At 40.3% G+C, this 11,830-nt stretch overlaps 1 protein-coding gene across 1 annotated transcript in view; it reads left to right on the plus strand.

The window, feature by feature from the left end:
• Window positions 1–9,917, plus strand: part of LOC306767236 (serine/threonine-protein kinase PDIK1L) — a gene marked incomplete at both ends in the record, with an annotated part of 11,100 nt that extends 1,183 nt beyond the window's left edge. The window contains 2 exons of the mRNA XM_079255160.1: window positions 740–965; window positions 9,673–9,917. Of these exons, the coding sequence (XP_079111286.1) occupies window positions 740–965; window positions 9,673–9,917 (471 nt within the window). The remainder of the gene's footprint in view (window positions 1–739; window positions 966–9,672) is intronic.
• Between the last annotated feature and the right edge of the window lie 1,913 nt (window positions 9,918–11,830).

Consider the following 11,830-nt stretch of genomic DNA (forward strand, 5'->3'; position numbering starts at 1 on the left):
GTTTGTCAAAGATGACAAGAAAAACAACAACTAAACAGTGTTCATCTTAAACTTTTAGTTTCTGAGACGACTAAACTATTATTTATATTAATTTATTCTGAATAGTTTATTTAGATTTAGTAGTAAATTAACAGTTTAAAGAAACTACAAACTATTTAGTTTCAGAGTATTTCTGCCAACTGATTAACTGAAAAAACTATAACTGGAAAAGATGGAGAAAAACTGGAGCTACAGCATAAATGGTATTACATTTACAACCTAAACAAAATTATAAAATTGAAATATGATTTTTTATTACATTTTTTTCAAAGCTGATTTTATATAAATTTTTTTGGGGGCGTTATGACACAAAGCAATTTTATTTCATAGATGAAAATTATCCGTTTGTTAAATGAAGCAAAAAGTTGTAAAATATGTAATGAAATTAAATAATCTTCATCTATCAGGTTCCAGGTTTCTTGTCCAGCAGCTGAAAGATCAGGATAGCTGAAATAAAACTTTCTCGCCTCCTTTTCCACCATGATTTCCAGTTGGACTGGGATCTGAACTGTTTGCTGAAGATGCCTTTGACATCAAACACTCTGCGGTTGGAGGCTTTATCTTCCTTAGAAACCACTTCATCTCTAAACGTCCCTTTGGTTGACGGAACAGGGGAAAACGTTCTTCTGCGTTGAACTGACAACAATCCCAAAGTGTTATTTCACACCTCCGTTAATTAACCTCCTTGTTCTGCTTTAAGGTGGCGGATTTCGGTCTGAGTAAGATGATTGAAGGCGCTGCGGACGGCGACCGGACCAGGCAACGCTTCTCCTCCGTCTGTGGCTCTGAATTCTACATGGCTCCAGAGGTGTGGGGGGGTCTGAGCTACACTGCCCAGGCGGACATCTTCTCCCTGGGTGTGATGTTCTGGGCTGTCCTGGAGAGGATCACTTTTCTAGAGGAAGGGAGCACCCAGGAGCAGCTGGGTAAGTGTTGTGAGAAAGCTGCAGTTTGCTGTCCTCACCAGGAAGGTTGCAGAGGTTGAGTGTGTGGTCAGGCGGGTCGATGACTCATCACACCCAATCGAGTTTGACTTAATGAACTGGCACATATTAAAAATGTCAGATACCATACATCATTCATTCATCAGCCACGGTACAATCACGGATCTAAATGGCAAAGAGATGAACGATGATTTATGCAATTTATGTGTTGATGTGGATTATCGTAGCTGAATCTGTAACACAAGCTGACAGTGTGTAAGTCAGCGCTCCATCCTACAGACACGATGTTGGTATTTTTTCATACATTAAACTTCTTTCCTGTTCATGTTTGGGTTAAAACGACATCAGCCTACATGAACTAAAGTTTAGTTTCATTGTGTTCCTTGTGTCCAAAGTCGGTCCTTGAGGTGCCGCTGTCCTGCAGGTTTTCAGTATATTCCTGTTCAAGCCCACCAGGCTTACATTAAATGAAATTCAGCACAACGGCTGATTTATTTGAGTCGGGCGTGTTGGAGAAGAGATGCATGGAAAACCTGCAGGATTGTGGCTGACGAGATCCGGGGTGGACACCCCTGTTTTACATTAAACTTATCCAACACCTTCACACACTCTCATTGCTCACTTTATCAGGTAAACCTTGTTAGTACCAGGATGAACCCCTCTTTTCCTCCACAACTACCATAATCCTTGGTATTACAGATTCATCAATGTGTTGGAAACGTTCCTCAGAGATTTCCTCCATGTTGACATGAAGCATCACACAGTTGCTGCACATCATGATGGGAATCTCCCGTTCCACCACGTCCCAAAGCTGCTCTGCTGGACTGAGATCTGGTGACTGTGGAGCCGTTGGAGGACAGTGAACTCATCGTCATGGTGGAGATGATGTGAGCTTTGTGACATGGTGCATCATCCTGCTGGAAGTTTCCATCAGAAGATGCTACACTGTGCTCAGAAAGGGATGGACATGGTCAGCAGCAGGACTCAGGTAGGCTTTGCTGGTTAAACCATGTCATGTTGGGACTGAGGAGCTCCACATATAACGCAACACAGGGCGGCATCTTTACGGATCGCTCTTGCTTCACTTGACTCCTAGAAACGTTATTAGATTTGATCGGCAGTAGGTATTGGAGGGAATTTTAACATTTTCAAACCAGTGCATGACAGACAAGATCTCACTTGAACGGATAGAAATCTTGCACGTGACCCCCACCACACACACTTCTCCACATGATCAACAAAGGGTTTAAAAAAAAAACAAAAAACACACAATATGAGAAAGAAATAAAGATAATAAAGGGAAGTTGTAGATTGAGAGATCTGACCCGAGAAGCTTTTTATTGCCATTTCAAGCTTCACAAGCAGCCTGTAATATCTCCACACATTTGTGGTGCAGCAAATGGAAAGCTGGCGTTCTGACTGTATCGTTGGAGACTCAGAAGGGAACAGAAAATTACTGTTGGAGTACGTCCAAATATGTTGCAGTAAATGTGTTAATCCAAACCAAAACTTTCCAGCATGACAGTGTCAAGTCCTGATACGTTATTAATGGTTCCATCTTGTTGGATAAATCCTGTTGGGTGAAGTTTTGTTGTTATTATACTCAGTTCTTCCTTCCACTGACAGACACATAGACAACGATGCAGCTCAGCATGTGAATCTGTGATTAATCTTTGTTCTTTTGGGTTTTATAAAGTTCAACAATGATTCAAATTATATCTTCCAACTTGTTAATCAAAATCAGCAGAAACTAGCAAATCAACAACAGTGAAGATAGACTGTATTTCTTGCAAGCAGCAGGTCTCTGCATCGATGCTTGTTGCAGTCACAGCTTTCTAAAACTCTGTCCAGTTTAATATGAGCAGAAGGGGGGGGAATCACTGCCCACACTCCACTTTAGCTCGGAGAAGGCGAGATTTTAATTTCTGTGTCCCGGTTTCCTGTCAGAACGCTGTGCAGCAACAGCATGTCTTCATACGCGGCGCGCAGGGCTCCGTTCTGCTCTTTGCTCCTCTGTCAGAGAGAAATGGAACAGCCGAGATGCATTTGTCTCATTTTATTCACAAAAATGGGTCTGACCAGAGCAGGTGGCGAGGGAATATGAACCATTATCCTCCAGTTAACCGCCTGCAACCTCCTCCAAACATGGAGACGTCATTAGACTGAATAAAAGAAAGGGGGGGGGGGGGGGGGGGGGGGCACTGTTGGAGGAAGAGGGGGATTTAAATATAAAAGGGATTTAACACCCCCAATAATAATCCTCACAGTCAGTGAGTAAACGGGGAGACTGTTAAAGGTAAGGCTGTGACGATATGTTTTTGTCTCAATACGATTCAGATTTTTTTGGGTGGAGATTCGATTTAAATTGCGATTTTCCTGATTAATCCATATTGCTAATTTTTGTAGACCAAAAAACAACAAAAAAAAATGTACAAAACTTTATTTGTTTGTCATTTTTCTTGATTTCAATTAAGAAAAACAACACAGTTGCAATAATGCCCAAGAAGACAAGGAAAAATATCAATAAAAACAACAAAGATGACAAAAAATTTTATGATTATTTTTACTTATCTGAAAAAAAATGGATCTTTTTTCTCAAAAATAATCAATTTTAAAGTTGTTAAGCAAAAAATCCCAATATTAGATTTTTTGATTTGATTTTCCCACCGTGATTAAAGGCTTTAAAAAGTCTCATAAAATATCACGTACACTTCTGTAACAGGACAACAGAGGAAATCTTATTGTTAGAGAGTAAAATACATCCTTGAAAAGGGACATATCACATAAAGCCAACACACAATCACCATCGCTTTACTAGACACACATGTCCAGGGGCTTTTAACACAGAGAACTATGCCAATGGTTCCCAAAGAGCAGGGAGGCGCTACTGTTAAAAATAAGGCCATGTCCACACAGACTAGTAGAGGTGGGTCCACTTTTTATTCATATGAAGTGTTTTAGCAGCCTGGAAAGACTAAAATATGAAGCTGGATCCCAAAATGAACAAATGAAGTTGTTCGAATCTGCTTGTAATGATATTATAAACATGTGGTCTTAGTCTAAACCAAACAAAAGGGTCATTTATAGGCCACACCTTGTGTATCCAGTCAGTTTCCATCCATCTGGTTTAGTGAGCTCAGTGGGATAGTGGAGCTAAAGTAGTAACGTAACGTTGGGGAAAGGCGACAGTGTAGATGATTTGTCCCTATTAAAAAAAAAAAAAAAAAATTTCCTGCTCTTAGCAACTGTGATCGAGCCGGATAGGAAAGATGAACTCGGGTTTACAGAAAATGATAAAACATCAAGTGAGCAACAGTTGTATGGACCAAAATGTGTCGACAGAGATGGAGATGATAGAAAAGCAACAGGATGCACCGGCTCCAACCAAGTAATGCAGAATAGCATCTCTTTTTCTTTTTAGTTTCCAGCAAACAGCGTTCCACAACTAACAGAGAGAGATGCAGAACAGTAGATGTACAATAGAGGACTGAGGAGAAGTAAAACTTATTAAACTCCACTGTTATTTGTAAATGAGAACAATGCAGTCGGCAGAAACAAAGAGCTGATTCTCCGTTTGGTAATCTCAGAAAATCCCCTTCTCTCTTCAGTGTTGAATATGCACATGTGTAAAGCCACGAATGCGTACTTACTCATAGTAATACACCGATTTTACCAGACTTAATGGTTTTCAAATATGAGACGTGGTAATGGGAATACCACAAGGGTACATAACAAGGCCTGTCGCGATAAACAATAAATCGATTAATTGCACAATAAGTAAAAATGTGCGCAATAAGTTTACCAGACGCAATAATTTTTTTGTCTTTCTTTTCTTGTGTCACATTTGTTTTAAGACATATTAACTAAACACGACACGACAACAAGCGTCCATCTGTACTTAAAACACTGCAATTTTCCTGGCTGTGAAAAAAGACGATAACAAACAGGCTAGCTCCATCTTCCCGACATTCTACGATCGTTACAAACGGCAATCCACAACTTTATAATGACATAAAAATGACATACTGAAGGCGATTATATAGGGGTGGGAAAATCTAATCGAAAAATTGGAAATCAGGATTTTTTTCTTCACAGTTGTAAAATCGATTTTTTTTGTTAAAAAATCAATTTTTTTTTTCTCAAATAAATAAAATTACTCCACTATAAAATTTTTTTGTCATTTTCATAGGTTTTATTGATCTATTTACTAGTCTTCTTGGGCATTATAGCAGCAGAATGATGATCTGGCTACTGTGTTGTTTTTTCCTAACTGAAATCAAGAAAAATTACTAGCAAAAAGAAGTTTTATAAAAAAAATTTAAAAAAAAGTTGTTTTTAATCTACAAAAATCATCAATATTGAAGAATTTTGAGAATCGCAATTTAAATCGAATCGGCACCCAAAAATTCGGAATCGAATCGGGACAAAAGCATATCGTCACAGCCCTTCGATCATAAAACATTCAATTTTACCATTCAAGCTCTGCTAAAACCAAACATGTCTCATTATATTGATCATAGACTATGTCACTGTGCTACATGGTGTTTACAGACCATATGTTCCAGATAACCACATTGCCAAAACCTCAGGAGAAATCCTGATCTGTTTTAGCAGACTGGATGAGCATAAACAGGTCTGCGCATTAAGCCAAATGTTCTTTAGAAATTAAAGTATGTTTATCTTTGAAAGGGTGTACTTGCATTATCATGGCATTATTGTTACTTTAGTTGAAAATGGTCTTAAAATGACAACAATAAAAGCTTATTGCAACATTATCGTCTATCGCAATAATTTCTGAGACAATTAATTGCATGGCAAAATTTGTTACCATGACAGGCCTTTATATAACATCTACTCCGACTGCCCCGTACAACATAGATATGATTAAAGCACATTTCTGTATGTGTGGCCAGAAACGCTGCTTATTAAGTGATTTGACATGTTAAATGCTTTGGCATTGCTTCGGTCTGAACCGCAGACTGTGTTCCTCAACTTAACACCACATTCAGACTCAGAGACACTTCTCTTGAACACACAACGAATCAAACCTCAAACCAGCAGAAGACCACCGGGTGCATCTCCCGTCCGAGCAGAAACCTCCAGCGGTTAAAGGTGAAGCCTGTACCAAAGTGCCAAAAATGTTAGTTCCCCCCTCATCCACTAGGGGCTCCAAAAGAGAGTGAGTCCTCGTAGACTTCCATGTTAAAAAGACCAACTTCACAGCAGAAATAAACAAGTTTACAGCCTGGTATATAAACCCATTTTAATTTTAATGGGTCAACTTTATCCTCATGACAACTGTGAGTGGTGAATATCTTTATAACTCCTCCCTTCAGATATATTTTATCTTAAAATACGGGGGCGTGTCCTTAAGATTGACAGGTTTCTGATATCCAGCAGCATAACCGCAGTTTTTAGCCAGCTATCAACATGCCTCAGCTTTAGTTAATCAGTTTAGTCAATTATCCACCCCCTTTTATTCCTAGTTTTGTATTTTGCTGGAGTGATGACAAGTGTGAGTTTGAACCGCCCACTGAGCTTCAGTTCAGCTCTTCAGAAACCTACAGGTGTGTCGCAGGTAGATTCTATTTAGCTGTCAGTAAGAACAGGAAACTGAGGCTACAATTCACACAGACTCACCAGAACTGGACAATAGAAGATGGAGAAACTGGTCTGATGAGTCTCCAGTTCAGCTCCACATTCACATGGTAGGATCAGAATCTGCTGGAAACATCATGACAACATGGATCCATCCTGTCGTCAGGATCAACGCTTCAGACTGCTGCTGGTGTGATGGGGTGGATCAGCGGTCAGGCAGCGGAATAAAACTCGCTTAGAGCCACAAATGTCTTATAACTAGTCATTATTTTATAGATATCTACTATAGGAAATTTTCTATTTTCCAGAACCACAATTTTATTCCTATTTTAAGTTTTAAAAAAAAAAAGAAAAATGTAAAACTTTTGCATAAAGAAGATAAATATTATTTATTTTCATTGTTATTTTTAAAAATTCTTCAAAAACTGCATTTCTTGTTATGTTTATATTTTTAAATAATTGTTGGGTTTTGGGTTTTTTTTTTAGCTAATGCTAAAAAGAGCTGTTGTAGAAAGTCCAAGGAGCATCAGGTTGGACACCGTTGGTATGGGGGATAGTTTCTTGTCCCACTTTGGTCCCACTGGTACCACCATGACATGGTTTAACCAGCACACATGGTTTTAAACCCAACATTTCTGTCAGTTCAAGTGAGATCTTGTCTGTCATGGACTGGTCTGAAAGTGTTAAAATTCCCCCCAATATCTATTGCCAATCAAGTCTAATAATGTTTCTTGGAGTCCAGTGATCCGAGAGCGATCTGTGACGATGCCGCCATCACTTCCATTTGTTGCGTTATCTGTGGAGCTCCTCAGTCCCAGCATGACATGGTTTAACCAGCACAGCCCTACCTGAGTCCTGCTGCTGACCATGTCCATCCCTTTCTGAGCACAGTGTAGCATCTTCTGATGGAAACTTCCAGCAGGATGATGCACCATGTCACAAAGCTCATATCATCTCCACCATGACGATGAGTTCACTGTCCTCCAACGGCCTCCACAGTCACCAGATCTCAGTCCAGCAGAGCAGCTTTGGGACGTGGTGGAACAGGAGATTCTCATCATGATGTGCAGCAACTGTGTGATGCTTCATGACAACATGGAGGAAATCTCTGAGGATGTTTCCAACACCTTGATGAATCTGAAATACCAAGAATTAGGGCAGTTGTGGAGGAAAAGAGGGGTTTACGCTGGTACTGGTAAGATGGACCTGGTGAAGCGGCCACTGAGTGTATGTTGACTTTCTGCTCAGTCAGGTTACCTGATCAGCTCTTCATCAGGCTCGTGACTAAACTCTGCTCTGTTCAGATCAATAATCTGAGCTAAAGGAACTTTATGTCAGTCTGCTGAAGAGCTCCAAATAACCTCGAGATAAAGCGTCATTTAACGCCTTTTTAATGACCTCCATGGATGAGACATTTTAATGTTTTGTGGTACATTTAAGGGATGCAGCAGAATAAAAAATTCCTTTTTCTTCATTAAACTGTAAATTTGTCTTAATCATTAATCATCCAGGCTGGAAAATGTCAAGTAATGACAAATGACCAAGTTAACTTTTACTTCTGCTTTCCTAATTATTCTGATCAGCGGCCAAGAACATGAAGTGTGTGTTCTCCAGCGCAGCGAGGAGGGGGTGCAGGGTTGGTTCGTGGGCTGCAGGTTCATCATGTGCAGTAAAAGGAAAAGGAAATTGATGTATAGAACATATCTGTCTTGTATTATGTAATCCTATATATACTCACTGGTTGTCGACGAGACGCTGCTGCCAAATGCAGCGAATCAGAAAGCTTTATTCAGAAAGCTGTTTGGTGTGTTTATAGGGCTGTTTATCAGCTTCCACAACTCAGATGTGTTTTATTTATTCGACTGCTGCTTAGAAAGGAAACGTCTTCTCTTTGTTCCAATCGGGTTTTACAAATAAATACTGTTTTGCATTAATTATGTTGTAATCCAGTAGCTGAGGACAGGACCCCAAACACACACAGGAGATTGCTCTTAGTGCTTCTTCAGAAGCAGAGGATGCAACTCCTGGTCCAGAAAGTAAAAGTCCTGCCACGGTTTTGGATCTACCTGTACATTTAGAACGGGTGTTTTCACTAACAGGCTTGTTTAACTGGTAAATAAACTCTGCTCATTAAATACAGCTGGTTTGGTGGCTGGTCGGAACAGCTGCCGGACTGGACTTTTACTTTCTGGACCAGGAACTGCCAAATGTGACCCTCAGCCACCCAGGAGCCGCAGCTTCAGACCGAAACATGTCAAAGCCAGCTGCACCTGCCTCGCTGTGGGTTAAAAGTCGGATGAATGTTTGGGAATTTGGCTGGAAATGTAGTTTTACTTTGGATTCCAAGAACATTTTATCATCTTTGTCATGTTAATCACACACATCACCAGGGATGCACCGATCCACTTTCTGGGATTTCTGATTTGATATTAATATCTGCAATTTGAATATCTGCTGATACCAGATCTATTTATGTGAACATTATTGTGACGATGGTTATTACTACTGTTATAACTGTGTGAGATTTCATCAGGTTGTAATAACTGACCCATCCTTTCTGAAGTTACCTCACCAAAAAGAAATATAATAACATTACAGATCTAACAATTTCAACAAGTTTTATTCTGATTTGACACATTTTACCTAAATACAACGATAAATATGTGGTTTTGATACAAAGATCCAGCTTTTAGTGTAACAAAAAATGTCATTTTAACATTCAAGGCATTTATTTCTTTTAGAACACGTCTGAAGCGTGTCATCAAGAACATCTGCTCTGGCTTGACTAGTGTGGCATCGGTACTTTTATTAATACCCAGTATGAGTACACACACTTGGTATTAAGCTGATATCGGTGCATCTCTACACATCACCGTTATCGTTCTCTGGCTGGAATGTTTCTGATGTTTAAGAAGCACGTCTTGATCTCTGTGCACGTATTTGCTGCTTGACCTCCTCGTAAAGCATTTATCCTGCAGTAAGTGGGATCAGGTTACAGCAGAGACCCCCCCCCCAACCCGTGGTCTCTGCTGCGGCTGGTCAGGAAACGTCCTGCACGCCTCCTCACCTTCCCCGTTGTTCTGTCCTTCAGGCGCCTACGTGTGCAAGAGCCGCTCGGGCTGGTTGATGCCGCTGGGGGAGGCTCTGTGGGAGAATGCTGACCTCCGGCTGTGCATCCCTATGAAGTTTAAGCGAGCGCCCCCGCTGCCGCCCCCTCCAGGTCCAGCCATGTGTGCCCTGCTTTTAGACATGCTCGCCTCAAACCCGGATGCTCGGCCCCCGGCAGACCAGCTGGAGACCAGAGTCCAGTCTGCTTTGAAAGAGGACTCCTACTGACGGACAGTAACGGCCGTGATCGACACAAAAAGCCTTCTGACTGCTGTTCCTCCTGCAAGCGTTCCTCCTTTGTTGCCTCAGGGAAAGGAGAGGAACAAACATGTTTTCTCAGGCGATGGTAGGGAAGCTCAGGTTATTATTGGTGAAAAGGGAAACGCGGCGAACTAGAAAAGGTGCATTCAGGCGTTAAGATGCTCCAGTGGAAAAGCTTGACCTGAAACCCTGCTGCTTCTGAAACACACAGCGGTGCTCAGACCAGTCCATGCAGAGACCTGATGGCTCTCAGACCAGTCCACGCAGAGACCTGATGGCTCTCAGACCAGTCCACGCAGAGACCTGATGGCTCTCAGACCAGTCCACGCAGAGACCTGATGGCTCTCAGACCAGTCCACGCAGAGACCTGATGGCTCTCAGACCAGTCCACGCAGAGACCTGATGGCTCTCCACTGAGCACGCTGTGATCCGGCCTCCACTGCTGGATCTGCTGAACAGTTATTTCATCTATGTGCTTCTGGTCTTTAAATGCTTTATTTAGAGTCTTAATAAAAGGTTTGTCAAAAGAAAAAACACAGATGTTTAAATAAATATGCTTTTTTTTTTGTCTGATGATTTCTCTTAGCATGCTTCAAGATGTCTTAAATGATTCTAGGGGAAATTCAAGACTTATTTATCCTGATTGTGGCTGTTTATGCTGCTATTTCTTATATTTATGCCTCAAGAAAACTTATATTTTGTCTTAAATTTCACACTTTCAGTGCATGAATTGTTATTAAAATGCTTAAAAATGAATTTACATGTATTTTTTCATGAGGAAATAGATCATTTCACTGATTTCTATTGTAGTTATTGTTTTAAAAGTTGTTTCCAACGACGTTGCAGTGTTTGCTGGTATCTGTGTTAGCTGAGAGCGAGCAGCATGAAGGTCAGTGTGACTAATGATCACTGATATACCACCCTCCTATGAACAGGAAATTAAAAGCAGGCATTAGGATTGTTGCCGATCATATCCAGACTACATCCACACCATTTATTACTGATCATCCATCTCAGTCACCAACTTCATTTCACCACTTTTTTTTCCCCTTTTTAACTTCTGTTTTTATGTGCTTGTAGGAACAGATACTATATTAAATACAGACTGAGGTAAAAACTAATTAAAAGGAATGTAAATTAATTAAAGATGGAGTTGTGATCTATAATTGGTGATGACTTTTTTAAAATTCATATAATTGTTACAATATAAGAAGAAGATGCGAAGTAAGACACGTCTATGATCCACCGTCGTCTTGAAAGAATATCTTAAAGTAGAAAAACATGAATGTTAGCTGATATGAGGCTTTTTTTTGTACCAAATTCCCTGAATTCCTCACTGAGCTGCATGAAGGAATAACATTAGGAGGAAATTTGGGGCTAAAACGACTTATCTTCAGAAGCCACCAGCTTGATTTGACTAATCTGTACTTGCCAAACGCTCTTATCCTCCATTACTCTAAATTGAAATAGCATTAGGAAGGATCAATTTACAGCAAGTGTGTACAAGGAGAGAAGATTACAGGGAGCAACTCTTAAGAGTGCAAACGTTCAGGATTGGGTTTCATGTTTTAAAGAAGTACTACATGTTTGTCCTGGAAAGTATCCGTCCTGTCCACTCGGTCCAGTTCCCTGGACCCCCTGCTGCAACCAGGCTTGTTTCCTGACTTTCACCAGCAAGATTCTCACCAGAAATACTGTTTTCACTGGCATTTTACCCAGAATGAGTTTGCTTTTATTGCTTATTATTTTTTATTTGATTCATTGTTTTATATTATATGGTTTTAAATTTGACTGTTTTATGTTTTATTATGTTAATTATGTTTCGCACTTTGTTCAGCAGCGGCTGTCAGAAAGTGCTTTATAAATAAAGTTGGCTTGCC

The sequence above is a fragment of the Telmatherina bonti genome (genome assembly GCF_933228915.1).
Source record: "Telmatherina bonti genome assembly, chromosome: 16".
Taxonomy (NCBI): Eukaryota; Metazoa; Chordata; class Actinopteri; order Atheriniformes; family Telmatherinidae; genus Telmatherina; species Telmatherina bonti.